Source organism: Denticeps clupeoides, chromosome 14 (assembly GCF_900700375.1).
Source record: "Denticeps clupeoides chromosome 14, fDenClu1.1, whole genome shotgun sequence".
Taxonomy (NCBI): Eukaryota; Metazoa; Chordata; class Actinopteri; order Clupeiformes; family Denticipitidae; genus Denticeps; species Denticeps clupeoides.
In genome coordinates, this window is record NC_041720.1 from 9,255,562 (window position 1) to 9,276,632 (window position 21,071).

The 21,071-nt window shown below is 43.7% G+C and overlaps 1 protein-coding gene and 1 long non-coding RNA gene across 17 annotated transcripts in view; both read right to left on the minus strand.

The window, feature by feature from the left end:
- Positions 1-5,927, minus strand: part of afdna (afadin, adherens junction formation factor a) — an 87,087-nt gene extending 81,160 nt beyond the window's left edge. For all 16 annotated transcript variants that reach the window (XM_029002167.1, XM_029002158.1, XM_029002166.1 and 13 more), the window contains exon 1: positions 5,616-5,927. In XM_029002167.1, coding sequence (XP_028858000.1) covers positions 5,616-5,714 — 99 coding nt within the window. In that variant the 5' untranslated portion in view covers positions 5,715-5,927. The remainder of the gene's footprint in view (positions 1-5,615) is intronic.
- Positions 5,928-18,384: 12,457 nt separating this feature from the next.
- Positions 18,385-20,076, minus strand: LOC114763754 (uncharacterized). The gene is made up of 3 exons (XR_003742376.1): positions 19,943-20,076; positions 19,706-19,779; positions 18,385-19,218 (listed from the first exon to the last, which is right to left on the minus strand). It is a non-coding gene; the product is annotated as an uncharacterized LOC114763754 (long non-coding RNA).
- Positions 20,077-21,071: the final 995 nt, after the last annotated feature.

Genomic DNA, 21,071 nt, shown 5'->3' on the forward strand with positions numbered 1-21,071 from the left:
ATCAAGACAACTTTGTGTGTTAACGTGTGTGTGTGTGTGTGTGTGTGTGTGTGTGTGTGTAGCATGCAAACATTTAGAAGCAGTAAGAATCATCACCATGGAGATAGCTTTGCCTGCAATGCGCACACAGGGACACATCAGGGGAGGAGACAGGGAGATGTGACAGACCTAATCACACGTCTTCCAGGGGAGTAACACCTCCAGATCTGACACAGTGCAGGCACCACAATTGCAGACGCCGCCCACCATCTGAACACCCTGCCCTGTAAGACACATCTTACAGGGCAGTGACCTTCAGGCATTAGTCCATCTGAATCGAACTCAAGTTGGTTTCCCCCCTTGGTGCGGTTCATTCGGTCCAATGTCTGGTGTGGGGGGAGGGGGGTGTGTGGTCTCCCATCCAAATCAAATAACAAAATCTGGACAAACCAAAACAAGACCAAATGCTATGAATCACATGATCAGCGAAGAGTGAATTATGGGTACATTTTGATGTAGTTATTTTGTTGGTACACTCAACATCCTGCGAATCGCACACAAACCTGGGGTCGTCAGGAAGTGCAGTGGTCTGATGCGCGAGTTCACATAAACATGTAGTAGTCCACAACAGAATATACAACTCCTGTATTTACTGTCATTGTTGCAGACAATAGCAGAGAGGGAAAGTTCTCGTGTGACTTCCCTGTGTGAAAGGAAATAGCTCCATGAATTTAGCTAGGGCTGCACATAACACATCAATATCAAGATATTCAGTTATTGTTACTACTCCAATACTGCTGCTTTACTACTTTGGAAGTTGGTTGCATGTAGTTACTCCAATCAGCTGCCTGCAACTCAACTGTAATATCAAAACAGACAGGGAAAGAGAAACACATTTTAGTAAAAAGCGATCTAGTCTCGACATGTTTTGTGTGATATTGTGTGACCTGTGAAGGCACAGGTTCGGTTCCCATTGGACATAGGTTGTGTCTCATGATAGTGGCATCATTCTCACCTCTGCAGTGTGACGACGTGCAATTTTCAACATAATTTTTAAAAATTGTTTAATCGGACAAGGAAGGCCTAATATCAGCCACCTACTGCAAAATTAAAAGTGTCCGGAGATCTTTAATCATCAACACTCATTTAAGTAACACATGTTCATATGAAGGGTTAGTCTGGATGTACGATCGATCAAACAGCAGAAAACTGGAGAAGGGGAAGGGGGGTTAAACCTGTTTATCACAGACAAAGTTAAATTCACCAGTTAGGCTGTCCTAGTTAGGGTACCGGGCCACTGTAGCACCAATATACCACTATAACCACATATTTCAGTATCGGTCGTACAGTGCAACCGTCTGCCGCTGTTTCTGTTTGTTTTTCTCCGAGACACGGAATCAAGCGCCTAGACTACTGGCAGACCCCAGTGATCAGACCAGCAAATAAATCCTGGTTCCTGACAACTGCTTTACAAGGACAAAACATGAAACAAACCAGAGGGTCACCACAGCCACCACCACCGTTACAACTACAGCTTCAGGGATCTTCAAATGGACCAGTAACATCATTATGGACACGTAATCTAGACCATGACACTGAATACATCCTGGACTTCTCCAACCCTACAACCGTAGGACTTATCATTATATCATATCAAACCCTGCACTGACACCATTTGCAGGCTCACTCTACCCTGGAAGGGGGTCCCTCTCTGTATCACTCCTTCCCAAGGTTTCTTCCTTTCTTTCTTTTCTCTCTCCTAGAGTTTTTTTTTTGTGTGGAGTTTTTCCTTGTGTGCAGAAGGGTCAAGTGTGGGGGGGGGGTGTCAACTGTAGGGCCTGTCAAAGCCCATTGAGACATACTGTATGTGATTTTGGGCTATATAAGAAATAAATGTTGTTGTTGTTAAACCTTAATTCTCATAAAATTGTTAGGGGCAAGGAAGGTTTGTGGACGTTACTGATTCCTGAGCAAGTTTGAGTGGACTTTGTATGGCTACAGCCATATCCTGGAAAATGGAGGAGAGAAAAAAAAAAAGATGTGGAGGAGGACGGGCAGGGTGGGATGTGGCCTGGAATACAATTGGTTTCTTTCACAATGGCCACAGGGGGAAATATAATAAACAAGCTGAAATAAGATTTGCTAAGGTAAGTTCAGCATAACAAGATTTGAATTAGATGCCGTTTTATCGAAGGCCAGCGTTTGCATTTACGAGATTTGGCCCACCGTGTTTTGAAACTTTATTATTCCGTTTACTCTGCTGATATCAACCAAAAGTTATTTAAAAACACCAGAAATGGGAAGCTGCCATTTTAATGCGAGAGACAAACGGACACCTTTTTCCAGCACAGACAAGCCTAATAAACAAAAGTGAAAATTTACTTAAGAACTCATGGTTCTTTACAAGTACCTAACAGGCATTTCCAGTGAAGTATATTTTGAGCCACACACACACACACCCAAAACGTTAATGTAGACCCTATCAACAGTCAGATTCTGCCGTTTTTAGATCCATTTTTTTATTTGACCTTGCAAAATCTCAGAATTTAATCAAACCAGTTCAGGCAGATAAAAAAAAATGTTAATAAAAGAATGAATGTTACACAGTAGATCACTGACCACAACAAATCTTCATACACACCTTCAGCATGCAAATGACATTTTAACGATCTGGCTAATGAGTGAAAAATTGTCTGATAAACGTGGACTCAGTCATGCCTGTGACTGATCAACAGCAAGCATTTCAAAAGAAATCCAACATGCTCGAAAGGGGACTGCGGAGCGGGGAGAGGTCATCCCTCCCAATCGGACCGACCACTCCTCCCCCCGGGGACCGCCGCTACAATCTCACTTCCTACAGATGTAGTGTGAACACACGCACGACAGTGTGGATATGAACAATCAAAGCAGTGGAGATGGGAGATTTTTTTTTCCAGCATTCGCTTGGAATTTATGTTGTGTGCTTTTGATTCTTTGCAAGTTCTGCATGTTAAACGCCAACTTGGACTTAATACTCAATAGATATAGAATACAAATTCATTTCAGAAAAAAAAATTTCACAGACTACTAGTCTTGCCAAATTTGAAGCAAAACAATGCACACAATAACCAATATGTGAAATTCTGGTGCAAATTCCAAATGTGGTTCAAGTAAACAATTTCAAATGTTTAGGACATAAGAGATCACTCGACCATGATTGGTCACATGACTAAAGTTGGTTTCCTAATAAAAAGCATTTTCGATCTTATTGTAGGATGCCGCTACCCATTTTACTTCAACTGAAGGCAAGACGACCATAAAAATGTTTCTAGACATAAGATGCTTGACTTCATCCTGGCCGTGGACATCGAAAAACGGAATTCTGCAGATGATAAGCACTTTGAAAAGTACATGACAAAAAAAAAAAAAGAGCAGCAGGCCGTATTCTACAGTCACGACCACTCGCGCCTCTGCTTAATGAAGATCAATACCCAGGCGGAAAGAAAAATCGCTGTTCGGCTCCCTCCCGAGCCCTTAATTCTGAGCTTATTTGACCAAACTCCAGCAGAAGCAGTCAGCAGTTACGGCCAGAGGACTTGTTTATAAGGACCCCTGGCCTAAACCTTCCTCACTGTTACAAACAATACATTTATGTCCATAATCGAGGCGCTGCCATACACACTAAAGCACGAAAATAGCCCGTAATCCCCTAAAGGCTTTTAATGAGTTTGCCATCATTCACAGCAACCCGAGATCTTTAAGTGGTCAACGTGTCTGGCAGGGTTTTTAAGCTCATTCACAAAAATTCACACTCCAAAAAAAAAAAAAAAAAAACTTTCTAGGGCCTTTAAAACAAAACACAGATCTATTAGGTATCAACTGCACAAGCGCTTTTATGTCAATTTAAGGCATAAAAAAGGGATCGTAAAACAGGCTTTACGCCTCCTTCACAAAACACCGAGTAAAGCAACCCGGGACGAGGGACTGAAGCAAATATTTCAAGTGGCCGTGCACAGGAAGCACAAAATTGGCACCGTTTACCCGGCGAGGAAGGCAGACAGCTGATGATGGGCAGATAACAGGGGCTGACAAACAAGGTGGTGCTGCGACGGCTCGACGCTGAAATTTTGACGTGTGGGAGAGGAGGAGGGCGTGGACGGCGGCGCATACCCACCCCGTGAGCTCATCTCCAGCAAATCAGGAGCTAAATGCTCCCACCCCCCCCAAGAAACAGAAAAGGGGGAACCATACACATGCACGGCAGTGCTGAAGAACTAAAAATTGAGCACTCTGTCTGTCTGTGTGTGTGTGTGTGTGTGTGTGTGTGAGTGGCGGCTTATCAGTTTGAAAAGACTACAAATCCCCTCTCCCCACCCCCATCCATTGACCGCTGCGCGCCTAAACCACAATGCCCATCCGCAGGTGGCGGACAGCGGCCGGCCAACTCCGTGCCGCTGTTTAGCTGCAACGAAGAGGGTCCGACGCCTCGGGTTGTGCCGTTTTCCCCGCGAACCGAGCCGCGAGGTGGAACAAAATAATAATAATAATAATAATAATAATAATAATAATAATCCCGTCGTACCTCAGCGTGTCCAAACCCGCTGAGCATCCACAGCTACACACCGCGGGCAAATTAAACTGTCCTGTCAATAACAACGCTGTTACAAGACAGTCCCACGCCAGATTAAACCATTTCAATACAGAACTTGTCCGTGTCTCGTGTTTTGCTACGTGAGGCGACTGCTAGCCGGCTAGCTCGAACACCCCGGCTAACAATTAACGGCACCGTTCACTCAGGAATAAAACAACGTCTCCCGAGAGGCGAAGACGGTGCAGTCGCGGTCCGGCAGAAGCCCGGCTTCTAATTTCCAACCGCAGTAACGGGACCGGGGGCTGCGTCCGGGACCGGGGGCTGCGCGGGCTACGAGCCGACAAGGCTGCGGTTAGCCCGCGTTAGCAGTGCTGCGGCGCGGCCACCGCGGACAGGAGAGGAGCCCCGGTCGGGGTTCGCACGTCCGTGGCAAATTCGCACACATTTAGCCGAAACGTGACATAAAGGGTGGGGGTAAAAATAACCCCTGCGGCCATGTCAGACTCGAGGGATCACCGACGACGTTGCGCGGAGCGACGCGTTGTTCGCACCGGCTTCTCAGGGCTTGGGGTAAAACGCCGGTTTTTAAACACCATTCCACCTCTACGATATACCTACATTTTATTTTGTCGTTTTTTATTATTGTTTTAAATACATATATATTGACGTTCAACTCGTTTGAAAAATGTAATGAATTCACACAGACCCAGAAAGTGTTTTGCCTGAAGACTAATTGAGCCAGACGTTTGGTGGAGTAAAGAAAAAAAAAAGTTACACCAGCAGGTTTGGGTCACTGTCGTGGGGTCTTGTGCTCTACCGGTAGCGAAGAAATGTGACAAAAAGCTGCGCATGGCGTCAGGACAGCGGCTCGGATAACCTTGGTTTTCAGACATGCGGAGAGACCAGAACATTCGTGCGGCGTGCAGAACCGGGGCGCTACAGGTATCGAGGTTCCGGTCCGCAGATACCGGCCGTCATTTGGGACCGGGTACGGGGTCTGGAGCGGCACAACTCGCCCATGCCGACGGGCGCGGCCTGCGCCGCACAAGCGGCTCCGCGGGCTCACCTCAGTGGGCTGGCTGATCTCGAACAGGTCGAGCCGGTTGGCGTTCCAGTGGTTAATGATGTCGGCGAGCTTCCGCCGCTCCTCCTCCCTACTCCCCATTCTCGGTTCTGCAGGAGTCCTCTCCGAGCGGTAAAAAAAAAATCCCTCCGTCCCACACGAAGGCGTCTTAATTCCCTCAAGATATAAATGTGTTAAATCGGGAGGGAAACCCGCTAGACCCGGCCTCCGGGCTGAAAGTGCTGGTCCTCGCCGATAGCCGGTCGGGTGCACCTCCTGTCTGGCTGCGGCCGCTCCTACTGTTTCCGCGTTCCCCTCTCCCTCTCCCTCTCTCTCTCTCCCGGTGGAGGCTAGCGGCGTGTAGCTCGTAAGAGAACGGCTCTTTTGGAACGGATCGTTTTGACGAATGGCCTGAGCCGACTCGGAGAACTGTTCTTTAATCTCAAATATTTGTTTGAAAACCTGCGCATACTTACAACACAAAGTATTATTGGACTCAATTTATGCTCAAATAACTAATTCGTTTTGGACAAATTGCAGTGGGAAATTAATTGTATGCAAAATAACGTTGTAGCTTGATTTTTTTCTGTTTTAATATGACCTTTTTTTATTAACATAGCTAATTATGATGCGCCAAAATCTAGTAAAATATTTACTTAAAATATTTACTAAAATATTTATTTACTATTCTTTTTTGGTCATCGACCAAAACAAATAAAAAGACTTTAAACATGTTTATGTGCGTGTGTATGTTATTGATACAATTACAATTGGCGGCGAATAGGAGCCGTACCGAATCTTTTAGGTGATCCGATTCATCAGAGCACCACGTACTATTCATCGTGCACGCGCACGATGATGTGTGCCTCTTTCAGTCGGTGTTGCCAAGTGTGCAGTTTATCCTGCATAATCCATTTTTAAATGACATATGCTGATATGGGATAATCGATTGACGGTATGCTTTTTGGTTTAGAGAGTTTGACCGTGGAAGAAATTAAGGAGCTAAATTGAATAAAAAAAAAAAAACACTCAAATCCAATTCCACCCAAGTTGCTGAAAAAAATTCTACAGAAAGGTGTGAGAGCATGCAAATCTCAGTGGCGGCAGCGGTGGCCAAGCGGGTAAAGAAACGCACCCGTAATCCCCGAACCGCCAATGTGCCACGAAGCAAAGCACCGTCCCCACACACTGCTCCCCAGGCGCCTGTCATGGCTGCCCACTGCTCACCAAGGGTGATGGTTAAAAGCAGAGGACACATTTCGTTGTGTCACCGTGTGTTGTTCTGCAGTGTTACACAATGACAATCATTCTTTCACTTCACTTTAAATCATTTCAATCTCACTTGTATTTGTTGGTACGAATGATTACACCGCAGCCAAAAACTCGTATAATAGGCACACGACCTTGAGTACTGCTGTATCTGCAATAAACAATGCAGTTGAATGGGAATTTATCATTATGCATTCTTGTAATGCCATGCACAGAAAGGCGTGGTTTGATTGTTTGTGTTGGGCTGCATGTGTTACGAAGACCTGGCAACCTGGCTCCCCGTAGACTGCACGTTTAACAAATGAGGGTTGCTAGTGCCAGACATGACTTCCCAGCTGCTATTTACCTCTCAGCAATGACCAAACTACAGTAAAATGACAATACGACTTGCTCACGGTACTTTTTCTCGAAATACAGAGTGGGTTTTTCCTTTGGCGTCATCACAGCTAAAATTGCAATGAAGACTCTTCTTATCTAATTTCAGATAAGGAATATTGTTTTGTGTATAGTTCTGTTCAATGTATATTTTTCGAAGATCTGTGCTACATGATAAGACTTCATAAAAACATTTTTAAATAGGTTTAACTGTTTACAAAGTATCATAAAAAGTATCATATTCCTATTTGATTAAGATTAAAAATCATTAAAATGTTCTTAATTTTTTTTTACATGAGCAAATATGCAGTGCCATATTTGCATTCATTTCCACATTTGGAATTTTGATTCACGCTCCATTAAATGTGCACTATTAAAAATCTATTAATTATTGTTCAGGTAAGTCATTCATTCATTGATGGCATTAGTTAAATGCAGCCGTGTCGTATTTGGAGCCTTTGTTCAGCGTGAATGCAGGACAGGGTAATTGTGCATCGGTCATCAGAGGCTGTTGCCGCCCCGGGGTGACTGCGGTCCAGTCACCAAGCATTATGTTAGGCCCAGCTGTGCACATCTGCACCCACTGTCATCCAAGTGAGGCCTCAGCGTGGAGTCTGCCTTCGGCACAGCACCACGTTCAGCAAGGTTCTTACGGTTGCATGAGCCGTGCAGTAAACTCTCATTGTCATTCTTAAACTCTTTGCCTCATTTTTCACAGAAGGCTTACTTGGCAGATGCATTGGTGTTAACTTCCTTCACACTCTCCATATGGTCATATTGCTAAACCAGCCTATTTTTAAGTTGTAATGAGTTGTAAAATTTTTTGATCAATGACTAAACTGTTGCTGTAAAAGAGAATGGGACAGATTTCACTTCAGCCCTGTTGCCTCCTCCTTTAAACCATGTGAGTAAACACTTCATGTTCTACTGACCTTACAGGATGATAAAGTGTTATGATTTATCATTGTGATTGTCTTTGCATACCCACTGCATTACAAAATGTTAATATCACACCGATGCAATGTGTCAAGACCTCAGTTATTCAAAAAGAAACTGCATGATAAGTTGAGGTAAATAATAACCGGATAGGTCTTAGTGGAAGATCCCAGAAACATAATGAAATAATAATTTCCTCACTCGGATCTGTTGAATTCCTCTATTGTTGCATTATGTGGAACACAATTAATTGTTATTGAATGTTACATTGAATGTTATCCAGACAATTGGATAATATTCCAACTCCACCGGGACAGTAGACTTATGCCTGTCAGCAACGTACTGGCATCAAGCATCAGAGTCAGCCGGAAGAACACACTCAAGGTGATAGTGTGGCCCGAGCTGTACGTCCAAAGCTGTGTTATTTATACAGTGACTTATCCCCAGAGACCCCTCCCAGGTCCTCCTGCCATCCATCCTGTTCAGTGTCACACTTAAGATGCTGAATTGAATCTGCCCCAGTCAAGGTGTCCAGGCAGGACACTGTAAATATTTGCTGTGGATTTTTAACACGAGATGCTCAATAAATCCTTGCCTCCAGGCTCATTAGGTCAGGCTCTTCTGTAGGACCAAGGCCAGGACATGGCCATAGTGCATGGGAACATGGAACTGCTGTAAAGAAACAGATACAGAGGTTAATGGGTCTAGAAATGAAGTGTCAGAACATGGGAAAATACAAGGTATGAGCACCTATGACCATATATCCGCATATAACATTGTAGAGGTTATTTAGGTTCAATCATGTGGAATAGCACCTTGGCTAGATTTAGCTGTATTTCAACAGTTGCCTAAATCTCAATGCACATCTTTTTCACATCATCTGGGATGTTTGTGAGGTAATGACATACGTGATTATACCCCTATATGCATCTCAAAGGAGCCAGACCTGACCAGACCTGTGAGTGTAATTCACCCTGGATATAAGCATCACTTCACACAATAAATGCGAAATAGAAATGAAAGTGTCCAAAAATGTTTAACTTCCATTATAATATTCCATTGTTTTTTTAATAAAGAAAACAGTTTTTGTGGCCTCATCACTGCGGCACGTAAAATGAGATTTAGTTTGAACGCAAAGTTAATCACAGAGTTCAAGGTGCCGATAGCATCGGCTGAAACAGGAAGAGGTTGAGGCCACTGGTAATATTGTTTCCTGCTGTGGTTTAAGTTTCTGCTCGCATACAGTAAGTTCACCTTATCTTCAACTTCCATGCAACCTCGGCAGCTCGCTTTCAAGATGAGGTTAAACCATGTCACGCTAAAACCACAGAAAAAAATGTACTTCGTCAGCAGGCTCTCCTTTTGAAAGAAGATTATTAAATGTGGGGAGGGTGGGGGGGTTTGTTCAAAATACTTTTCAACAGAAATAAGAGCCGAGCACTGAGAAGTCATGAATCAGTGATGTGAAGTTACACTGGCCCAGGCTTGCAATAAAGAAAAAGAATTTCCTGCTGTCTGCCCTAAACGCCTTGTATAGATTATCTCACTGGCACCAGGGTGGACAAACAGACATCAATCACAGACCACAAAGAGGAAATTCATGGGCCAACCCGTCCAAGCTACTAATAAAGACAGATAAGGGGTCTGCATATTGATGACAGCACAAAGAACAGTGTTCCTAACGATGGCCGGTGGCCGTCATGTCCCATCATTTTCATTAGATCCGAACAATGAGCTCTCCCCCGCCCAGTGCTGACAGGCTGAGCCCTTTGTGTTGTTCAAATTCAAGGTCTTTGTGGAATACAAAATGCACGCAGATACACATTTTACAATTTTCACCAGTTTAAAAAAAACTGTTTTTTGTTCATCAGTGTCAGTTTTGTTCATCCTAAAACACTCCCTTGCACAGGTTTTAACTGAGCCAGACCATTTCAAATGAACAGGAAGCATGAAATTAGCTCATGTAACCTTATCTGGATAGTTGCTTAGGTAAATCACTAAACATGTGCTGATACTGTCTCTCTCTCTCTCTCTCTCTCTCTCTATATATATATATATACACACACACACACACACACACACACACACACACACACACACACATCGAGGTGCATATATATATATATATATATATATTCCCATGCACTGTGTCCATGTCCTGGCCTTGGCCTATATATAATATATATATAAAATGGTGGAATGCTGTTGTGCAGAGTGGCCTCCAAGTCCATGTGAGGAAGGACAGAATTCAGAGTTCCATTTCCAAATCCTCCAAAGTGTAAATCTTACTAACTTGTTATTGCATTAGGGTGTCACTTTTATACTGGTTGGGGGTGGAATAGCCTATTCTTGCCATATCATTGCCAAAGTCACAGGTTCAAACCCCACTTACTACCATTGTGTCCCTGACCAAGATACTACAGGGGGGGGACTGACCCTGTAACCACTGATAGTAACATAACATGAGACATGCTCTATGCTGTAGGACAGCCAGACTACTTATCATCTACCAATTGCTGCTAGATCAGTCATGTGACTTGCACTCTGAGCATATAATCAGGCCTGTTCTTGGGTATGAGGTGCTTTCATTCCTGAACTTACAGGCACATACAGCGCAGCCATTGTTTTCAGACACTGAATATCTTCTGTCACTGCCAGTATCACGATGGTTGGGGCGGCTACTGACATCAGCGGAGAGAATAAAGAATTTGCTTGGTGTCTGCATGTGTGAGTATGTGCAAGTCACCCTGGTTAAGATGAGCAGACCTTTCCAATTCCCTGCCATTGTCTGAATTCCACGACAGGCATCATTACCATGGGACGAGGCATGTAACGACCAAAGTAAGGATGAAACAAAAAAAGCGAAAAAACAAAACGGCGTACGAAGTGGAACATCTTTGTTTTGTCTCCTCGAGCCTCCCCTGCCATCTGTAAGCCATAGAGCAGGAAGCCCAGGGAGACTAATTACCAGCCAAGCATACTCACCCTCGCTCCACACTACCCACGCATTCTGCTTGAGAGGAGAAGGGTTTGACTGGGTAAGATGAGTTCCATTACAGAAAGGAAGGCATGGTCCTCTCCCAAAAATAAGGCGTGGCCAGGGTGAGCCATTAAAAAACATTTTACTTCTTTCTTTTGCATTTTCTCCTCACCACAGCTCTCTTGGTATCAATCGAAAGCTGTTCCAGGTTCCTGTTCACTGGCTGACCTTCACAGGGATCATGGACGGAGGCCGCCTTCGTCTGCTGGGCGTTCAACAGATTAGCTGCCCCCGAAGAGTCATTAACATGGATCGTTGCACAAGCCTGCTGAACGGATTGATCCCCTGTTGCACAAAAAGGACGATTGCCTCAGGAACATTCTAGGTGTGGCCCTGTGTGCATCCCATTACGATAGAAACATCTGGCCTTGGATGTGGACTCAAATTTCCATAGGAAAACTTTCCCATGCCTGATAAAATTAGAGGTAACCAGTTTAAGATCAAGTAAATCAACAATACATGAAATTACAGGATATTGTATCCATATTGATATTTGGCTAAAACATGAAACCACATGTTGACTTTATTTGTAAAGGAAGAGTGAAAAAACAGCAGAGGAACCATGGAGCAGAACATAATGCAGTAAAGCTCTGGTGACATTACAGTGCATCCGGAAAGGGGCAGTGGTGGCCTGGCCGTAAAGCGGGCCCCATAATCAGAAGGTTGCCGGTTCCAATCCTCTGAATACGGCACCGTCCCCACACACTGCTCCCCGGGCGCCTGTCATGGCTGCCCACTGCTCACCAAAGGTGATGGTCAAAAGCAGAAGAGACAGTAACAATCACTTCACTTGTCACAATAACAATCACTTCACTTCACTTAAGTAACAATAACAACAACAACAATAACAAACTGTGGAAAAAGTGATGCATTGCAAAAACTTTCCGAATGCACTGCATGTTCAAATATTTCCAGTTACCTTTGATTACATCACATTCCTAACCATTGGACTTAAGTTCCTGTCAGCTAATAAGGACACACCGTAGGATATTTCACACTTGCCTGTCTTAATGCATTTGTAATGTGATGAAATCCTATTTCACAGGCAGAGAAATCCAGAGCTTTGAGACATGCATATTCTTGCCATATCATCGCCAAGTTTGGCAAATATGTCTGAGTGTGAACTGATCTATTTTTTTTTCCTGAGAGCAGATGCTGTTAAAAATAGACCTAATAGGTTCTATAGACAGCACATTTTATCTGCAAGTTCATATAGAAAAATGAGATGTGAGCATTTTGTCTCAATTGCACACACAGGAGCTAATTCAATAAAGTAACAATAAAGCACTAATAAAATCAGGTCATTCAAAGGCTGTACAGGTCATTCAAATAGCTGTATTAACTGCAGTAGATTTTAAGAATTTGTATTTATCATGTGCATAGTTATACCTGTAGGGGACACACAGTGAAATGCATCCTGATCCGCTGTATTTTTTGACTGTGCATAGATAGGTTTGTTATAAACTAGATAAAATAAAAATAAATAAGGGAAAAGACTTGTAGAAAGAGTAAGCCAGCTAAAATGCATGCAAAAAAACACAGACATCACTTGGCTGTGTCTATGGTTACTGCACTCACACAGTACAGTATTTGAATGTAAAAATCAAATAAAATTATGATTTACAGTGTAGAGACTCCAACTAAAGTGAATTGTGCATTGATTGTGCAATGACCAATTTAGCCATAGCAGTAACAGATTGCAGATTGGGTAGTGATATTCAATAATAAATAATAAGGAAATGACAAAAGGATCAGGTCAGAGCCCAAAAGCCAGCATGCTCAAAACTCACCTAGGATGCACACAGGACTAATGTCAGTTTATGCCTCCATACATATATATAGATAGATAGAGAGATAAAGAGATAGATAGGTTAGATCTGTAGAAGCTTGTATAGAGGCAAAAAATATACAGACGTATGCTGCCTATACAACAGAGCTGATAGATGAAATATTAAAAGTGCCCTGACATGAAAATTACACTTTGTGAGATTATTTGAGTTCCCCTAACCTGTCTATGGTCCTCCAGTGGCTAGAAATGGTGATAGGTGGCATTGGTGCTTTGGTCACTCTGCTTCACCGTTCAGAGAGTGGCAACTCAGACGGACAGATCTGGAATTTGTCCCCTTATGTGGTCACAATGGATTTTTTTGTTTTGGACTTCCTGCCTACACCAAACAATGTGGTTGGTGAATGGTGTTGGAGATGTCTTCTCAACCACAGGTCGTAGTCCTCCTTGTCCCGCCTTTCATCTGACCCATTACCATTTCTCATTGTGGGACTGGCTGTAATTCTGCACTACGGTGGAATTTCTGAAAGACACAGTATTAGGGGACAACAAAGCCCGATATAAAAGCAAAAAAAATTATATTTATGTCAGGGACCTTTAAAATGACAAAGATACTGCTCTTTTTTATTTATTTTGTGCCATCTGTATACCTTTTGGTATTCTGAAATTTAAATAAATTAAGTTGTTATGATGACGCTTTGGATTTATTATGTGGATTCAGTTACATATCACTCCTCAATGATAAATAAAGAATAAAATAACTATGTATTTTTACGTTGTTGCACTACTAATATCTTCAGGGACATGATTCCTGGTGAACTATTCATTTTGTCCCACACACACACACACACACACACACAGACACACTCAGACTCTTGACTTGCTTGGTTTGCTCGTACCCTGTTAAATACCTCATAAAGAAGACACTTTCTCCCACCCCAGGTCTTTGTGTTAAACTGTGTTTATTGCTCACATAAACCACAGCTGCTCTGACATTCTTCTCCCATTGTTGCTGTAATAATGAGTCTGCAAATTGCTCCAGAGTAGGGTCACGATTGTGATTCACTTATATCCGTCCCTTGGCTTGAAAATCTGGTGGGGTCTGACAATGCAAAGGAGGTGGAGCTGCGCACCTCCACCATCAACCAACTGTGGGCCACCGGTGTGTGGGCCCAGCTGTGCTTGATATCAGTGCTTTTTTATAGGCCAGGCCATGCGTCAGCGGCCCCGCCCCCCGACTCTACACTCACTCGCTTGTTCAACCACCCGGAGGGCCCAGAAAAAGGGCCACTCTGGAGAGCTCCTGTCTGAGTCTGCTGATTAAATGAAGAGCGAAGTGGTGGGCGGCCGGTGTGCCCGCCCACACTCCCCCTGAGGATGTGCTTTGGCACCGAGTGCCGTTTCCGTGGCAATGGCTTGGCATGGGGCGAGTGCTTCACCTCATTCAGCCTCAGCAGCGCCTGTTAAGCAGAACCTGTCGACATGCTCATCGTGCCGACCAAAATAGGCCTGTTGTTTAAAAACCGCAGCACTTAAGTGATGTTTTGCGAATGCAGTGCATTCCTGCTGCTGAATGACGTCCCAGCATGCACTGCTCCTACGAAGCCTTGGGCAGTGGAATCATCTACCGTAGAAATGACACCTGCTAATTACATTTTTCATGGTAACTATGGCGGTTTGCTTGAGTTTGCGTCTGCGGTACACCTAGTGAAGACATGCCATGCACTCACCCACACACACACACACACACACACACACACTGCTAGCAAAACCATGCGAAACTAATTGCCCAAGCCGCACTCTAGTTTCTGGGGTTGCGTGCAGAGTGTCAGGGTGCGCACTCAGGCAGCAGAGGATGATTTCCAGATTTCCACAGGCACATCTTTTATAAAAAGTTGCCATCCAGAAGTCCCAACTCCAGCCACCCCATGGCAGATGAGGGGTGTGGGGCTTCATGCGAGTGTACGTCAACTTGCCCGGCAGAGAGATGTTGCGCTTTCGGCTGGGAGCTACATCTGACTGTTCGTGGCTCATTGGTTTTCATGAGGCGGGCTGAAGGTGGACAGGTTCTTGGGGCGATGGGTGCGGAGAAGCCCCCTCCCCACCTGCGTTTCTGGATGTAGCCAGAAAGGCTTGGACGTGGAGGAGGTCCAAGCTCCTCCATTCATCATAAGCTTAACACAGCGTTAATAATTACACAGCTTTGCACACCGAATTTAGATGCAAACACTGTGGTGAACAGACTCAGTAAATATTTTACTTTCTTCACCTCATTGGCCTGACCAACGTTTCAGCAATTTACTTGAGAGAAAGTTAATTTGTTCTAAAATAACAATTAAAGGTGCTGTGAACAACATCATCACACCCTAACAGCATCTTGGTCAGAAAGTTACCTGGCAAATGTTCCGTCTCGGTTGGAGATTGGCTTCCAGCACTTTAATAGTGGCAAAAAGGGATAGATTCCTGTCAGTCATTGTCTGGTGACTGTGGGGCATACCGTCCCTGGGAAGGTGGGTGTCCAAGCATGGTGACCCCAGAGCTGAAGCTGTGATCCTTACACCATCCACCAATCACTTTTCACGGGGCGATGAGCTCATGGCAATGCGGTGCGTTTAGAAGCAATTGTGGCCTAGTGGTTAAGGGGGTCCTGTAATCAGAAGGTCCCATGATCAGAAGGTTGCTGGCTACAACCTTGAGCTGCTAAGGTGCCACTTTGCAAAGCATCGTCCCCTCACACTGCTCCCTGGCGCCTGTCATGGCTGCCCCCTGCTCACCGAGGGTGAAGGGTCAAAAGCAGAGGACACTTCCCACATGCACAAAAGAGATCACTCTGATTGACCATGCAGTAGTCTTGATCTTTCAGTACCTCTATTGCCTCTTCTGTTTTAAATATTTTAATCATTCACAAACTTTACATTCACAAAATGCATCTAATAATGGAAGTGGTTTCCTGGAATGAAACATGTCAATTAAAATGTTTGTAAAAATGATTGGGGTAGTGGTTGGCCTGACGGGACCCGTTATCAGGAGGTGGCTGGTTCGAACCCTGAAGCTTCAAGGTGACACTCAGAAAAGCACCGTCCACACACACTGCTCCCCACTGCTCACAAAGGGTCATGGTTAAAAGCAGAGAACACATTTCGTTGTGTGCACCGGGTGCTGTGCTGCTGTGTTTCACAATGACAATCACTTCACTTTACTTTTCACTTGTCCTAGGCATGCTTGGGACACATACACTACCCACATTACCCGGTTGCAGTGACAGTGCTCGTTGCCTGTAATTTGCCCACTAATTAAGAAGCCATTCTGAGAAGTGTGAAGGCGACGCTGGCATGCGATTTATGGACTGAGAATAAACCTGTCAGAGGCGCGCTTTAGCACAGCAATGAAGAAGAGCAAGAGACAAAGGAGGCGAGTTGAATAATTCATGCTAGTTTTGGCACAGAAAACTCCTACTATCTCTCTCTCTCTCTCTCGCTCTCTCTCTCACACACACAAACTTTGACCTTGGTGTGCTTCCTTTTTCACTGCATCAGACACACAAGTCTGCCATTAACCACACTACTGTCTGCTCTGTAACTGCTGATTGAGGGGTGTCAAGAAAAGACATTATTACAAACAGGCACCTACAGCAGTGCGGGACACTATGAGGCATAAACTGTGCTTCCGTGTCCCTCTACGGCCTCGGACCATCGGATGAGAGCGCTGTCTGCAATGTGCAGTGTGGTCACAGCGGCCTCGGCATTACCTCGATTTAAAGATTATGTAATGGTGAGGATGCACAGGAAGGAAATGAAAACGGGCAGCTACAAAAATACGCACCTTTCATTATGTCTCCATGGTTACAGTTAAATATAATTTGTTGCAGGCAGAGCGAGAAAACCAGGAGGCTAATTAGGTTCAGTGCTGTGGGGTGAAGTTTCCAGAAGTGACGTGATGACACTGGTTACTTTAAAAATTCTAACAAATCTCAAAGCACGACACATACTTCAAAGTTGGCACAGATATCCCATTGTAATTGGATAAATGGACATTTATGTCTCATTTGCAGACAAGAATAAGGACAATTTCAATAATTTCTACCATCCAACAACATGATTCTGCTGAGGTTGATGTTACGCAATACATCCACTAGAGGCAGATAAGTGACATCATGTAGAAGCTTCCAACTTGTGATTATGTGATTATGTCGTACAACGTCCCTTCGAAAAGTTACATCATGTCTTCTTTGAGGCTCTTTTGAACAATTGGTTATACTGTCCCCACAGTTTCCTATGGTTCTGTATGCAAGCTTTCTGAAAATGTGAACAAATGAATGTGGAGTGTAGACAAGAAGCTCTTTCCCAATTCATATCTTTTTTTTTTACTTTTAATGATCACAACTTACAACTTTCACGATCCAATTGCTGTTGGATTGAGGTTGCTTAGCAACAGCTGGAACTGTGAATGTATGAATTTCATTGCGGAAGTACAAGGCCATGAAGTATAGCATGTTATTGTTTCTCATTATTTATTATTTAATTATTATACATCGCATGGAGATGTATTATTAGTGCAGCAGAAACCTAATATGTGATAAATGATAAACAGATAACTGTACAGCATCATTCCATTTCTTTGCCCCTTGTGTCTATGCAGCACTGACATTTCAGGTTTGGAGTTATGCCAAATAAAGGCATTTTTGTGGGGTGTCAGCACCTCTCGACCATTGTCCATTGTGTGGGAGCAGCAACAGAAAATGCACTACAGATCCAGATTGAGATCAGCAAACAGTTAACAATGGGCAAGCCCAGAGTGAGTCACAGTGCACGACGGGAAGCTACTGGCAGGAAAAACACGTCTCACCCGCTCTACCACACTGTACACGCGTTACGCGCTGCACACACACAGAACGAGCAAATGAGAACCAATGAATTTGTTTTCCAAGCTGGTTTATCGGATGCATCAGAGTTTCTGTATGATTCATGACTTAAGATATCAAATTTCACATAACAAAGTTGCACAGTTATAAAGAATTTAGAAGCATAAAAAGTTTTAAACTATTTTTATATGATCTTCAAATCAGCTAGTATCTGATGTCTCAGAACATCTGCCGTTATTAATGTCATGTCGTTTAGTATAGGATGAAATGTGTAATTCTGCTGCAAAACTAATGAAATTAACAGCCAGTTCACCTAAAATGTGCTTGTTTGAGCTGCAGAGGGACAGTGAAACACAAGGCAAAGGCCAGCGCAGCCATCTGCTTTTAGATGCTAAGTAGGTGACACCAAGAGGGCGAGGCACAGGGCAAGAGCCCAAGACAGCATCTGTCTGTGGAGTGATCAGATTCTGCTAAGTGTTTCTTCCAGTTCCATGAGAGGCCTGAGTACACCCAGAGGCTGGCTGAAAGTGTTCCTGCCCCCGACGGATTAGACGTCCACTCAGGTCTTTGCGTGTCTCAGATTCCGCAGGGGATTTGGAGGGAGCGGGAGGTCGGAATAAAGGGAAAAACTTTTCTGCTCCCATGGAACATGTGAGGCTGGAAAACAGCAATCTACTGGGGGGGGGTATGTTTAGAACATACCCCATAGTGAGTTTACAGCAAACTTGCTTTCTCAAGATAGTATGGGGGATGCAATTACCATGCTGCATACACAACTTTCATGAATGAAACAGCTTTTGATGAAAACCCATTAGAAGCCCATCAATGACTATGTAAAAGAATCATGACTGACTGCTGATTAGAACTTTTTTTGCAGTGAAGATTTAACATTTGCCGTTCAACACCCACCCCTAGTGGTGGATACGAAGATTTGCATCTAAAAGCCTTCAGGAAACGGAGCTACTCGGAGGGTTTCTTTTTTTCTTGGAAAATGAGCTTGAGCCACCATGACAGGTACACTTTAGCCGGTTTTAATGAACAGGCGGGAGTCAGGGCAGCCCCCCCGGGGTCCTCTCCAGTTTGTGAGTAAATACTTGGCGGTCTGCAACATGTCTAAGGCTCACGAGCTACGGGGAAGTTGGGGAGGACGCTGGAAGGTGATGAACTCTCTGTGCTTGTTTATGCTGGCAGCCATGACCGCGCAGGGAGAACTTCGGTCTCCAGACGCGTGCTGGACAGAAGGTCCGACTGCCCCCCTCTCCGCCATTCCACAAGACGGCCGGCATCTTAACTATCCAGGGCCTTCCAAGAAGGTCCCCATGGGAATGCCTTGAGAGCCCTAGAATAAAAAAAAAGAGCATCAGCTGCATAAAATATCCACAGATAAAATATAAACAGATATAACGTCTACCAGATTTAATTTAGATTAAAATTTTTTTTTTTTTTTTTACTAATCCTAAAATAGCGCTGTGGCTGCTGGAGCCCATAGTTATTACATCGTTAATAATCCAAGGATAATCTCAATTATCCAAAACTGTGACATTCTAATAACATATTCTCATATTTTTTACACATGAATACTGTTTTCATCAATACTCTTTAGAATACTTAGATTACTTGAAATATTATTTATATTATTATTATTTTTGAACTATTTAAGGGACAATCCTCTGCTGTCCTTTTTTGGAAACTTTTGGCCGGAGACATTTTCTTTGCCCTCTTGCTGTATGTCTGTGATTTTTTTTTAAATAATTCTGTCTGTGGAGGTAAATCTGTGCCGGGGGGTGGGGTGGGGTGGGGGCAGAGCCTGAAGATGAAATCCCGACCTGCTGATCATGCCAAGAAATCTCAGCGGTTTGCCTGGACAAGCTGTCTCCTGTCATTGTGACTCAGTGAAAGCCTGCAGGGGATTCGAGGAACATTTTAATTTAACATCCTTTCTGACATGCGTAATATGAAAGCTCATCTGCATTCCTTTATTACTTTCTTCACATTTTCCAGTTATTGCACTGAAGTATTTTTTCGAATTTGAGAAATGCAGCCAGCCGCCTCTCACCACTCACCAGTCTTTTTCAGATTGTCTGCAGTGCTTGTGCCAGGAAAGTAACCATCTTGGCTCTGAAGATACAATATCACCAGCTGCACTGGCCCACTTCAGAGGGGCAGACAGAGGGGCCCAGACCGGGTCGGAGCTTCTTTATAAAGGAATGGGATGAACGTTGAGAAGCAAGGGTGGGAAAAGGAGGGGGGGGGGGTCTAATTGATGAACATTCCTTTTCCATTGTGTGACTGGAAACCATGGTTCCCATGGTGATTGTTGCAATGGCAGCATTGGTACTTGGAGCTGTATGGACTCATCCAATTAGATTTGCATGGTCTTGTGCACTTCTAATATTAGGTTTCTGGAATGTCTGTCTGCACACACACACACACACACACACACACACACACACGCACACACCTCTTTTCTTATGCAAATACACCCATGCACATACTACACTTAATTTACAGTGAATGTTAACAGGAATAGGTCATGCATACCAAACGGATAATAATAAGCATCACATAGCATGGGGCCAAATGTGAACCAGGACGTGCAAAAGCATCTCATGGGCATGGCAACTCATAGGAAGATTTCTTCAATACATAGGGGTGAACTAATAAAGACAGCCATCCTAATTGCCCACCAACCTTGGCTATCTCCATTTTGTAGTTGCTTAAAGGTCTAATTTGCATAATAATCTGTTTAGCAGCATTGCCTTTGCCTTTCTTGTATTTGTTTACACATTAAAAACAATTCTTATTCAATAATATATACAATTGTAATTTTTTTTTTACATTAACACAATTAAACCATATATAATCAGAAAAGTGGAAAGCAATCATTTAAAATAACAACATGTAAGGCACTCAACAAGCATTGCAGCAATACAGTCAAAATGAGAGAAAGAAAATTGTCACATGAACACCCCCCGAGGAATCCTGAACCCCACCGAGCTCAGAAGAAGACCACCATGGTCTTGTAATCTTGTAATGTTTTCTGGTCTCCAGTCAGGAGTGCTGAAGATCTGTTCAAGGGAGTCTGCGGTTGGCATAAACTGGTTTGTGACTGGAATGGGATGGCAGAAGTGAAAGTGAAGTGATTGTTATTGTGAAACACTGCAGCACAAAACAAAATGCAATTTTGCAAAT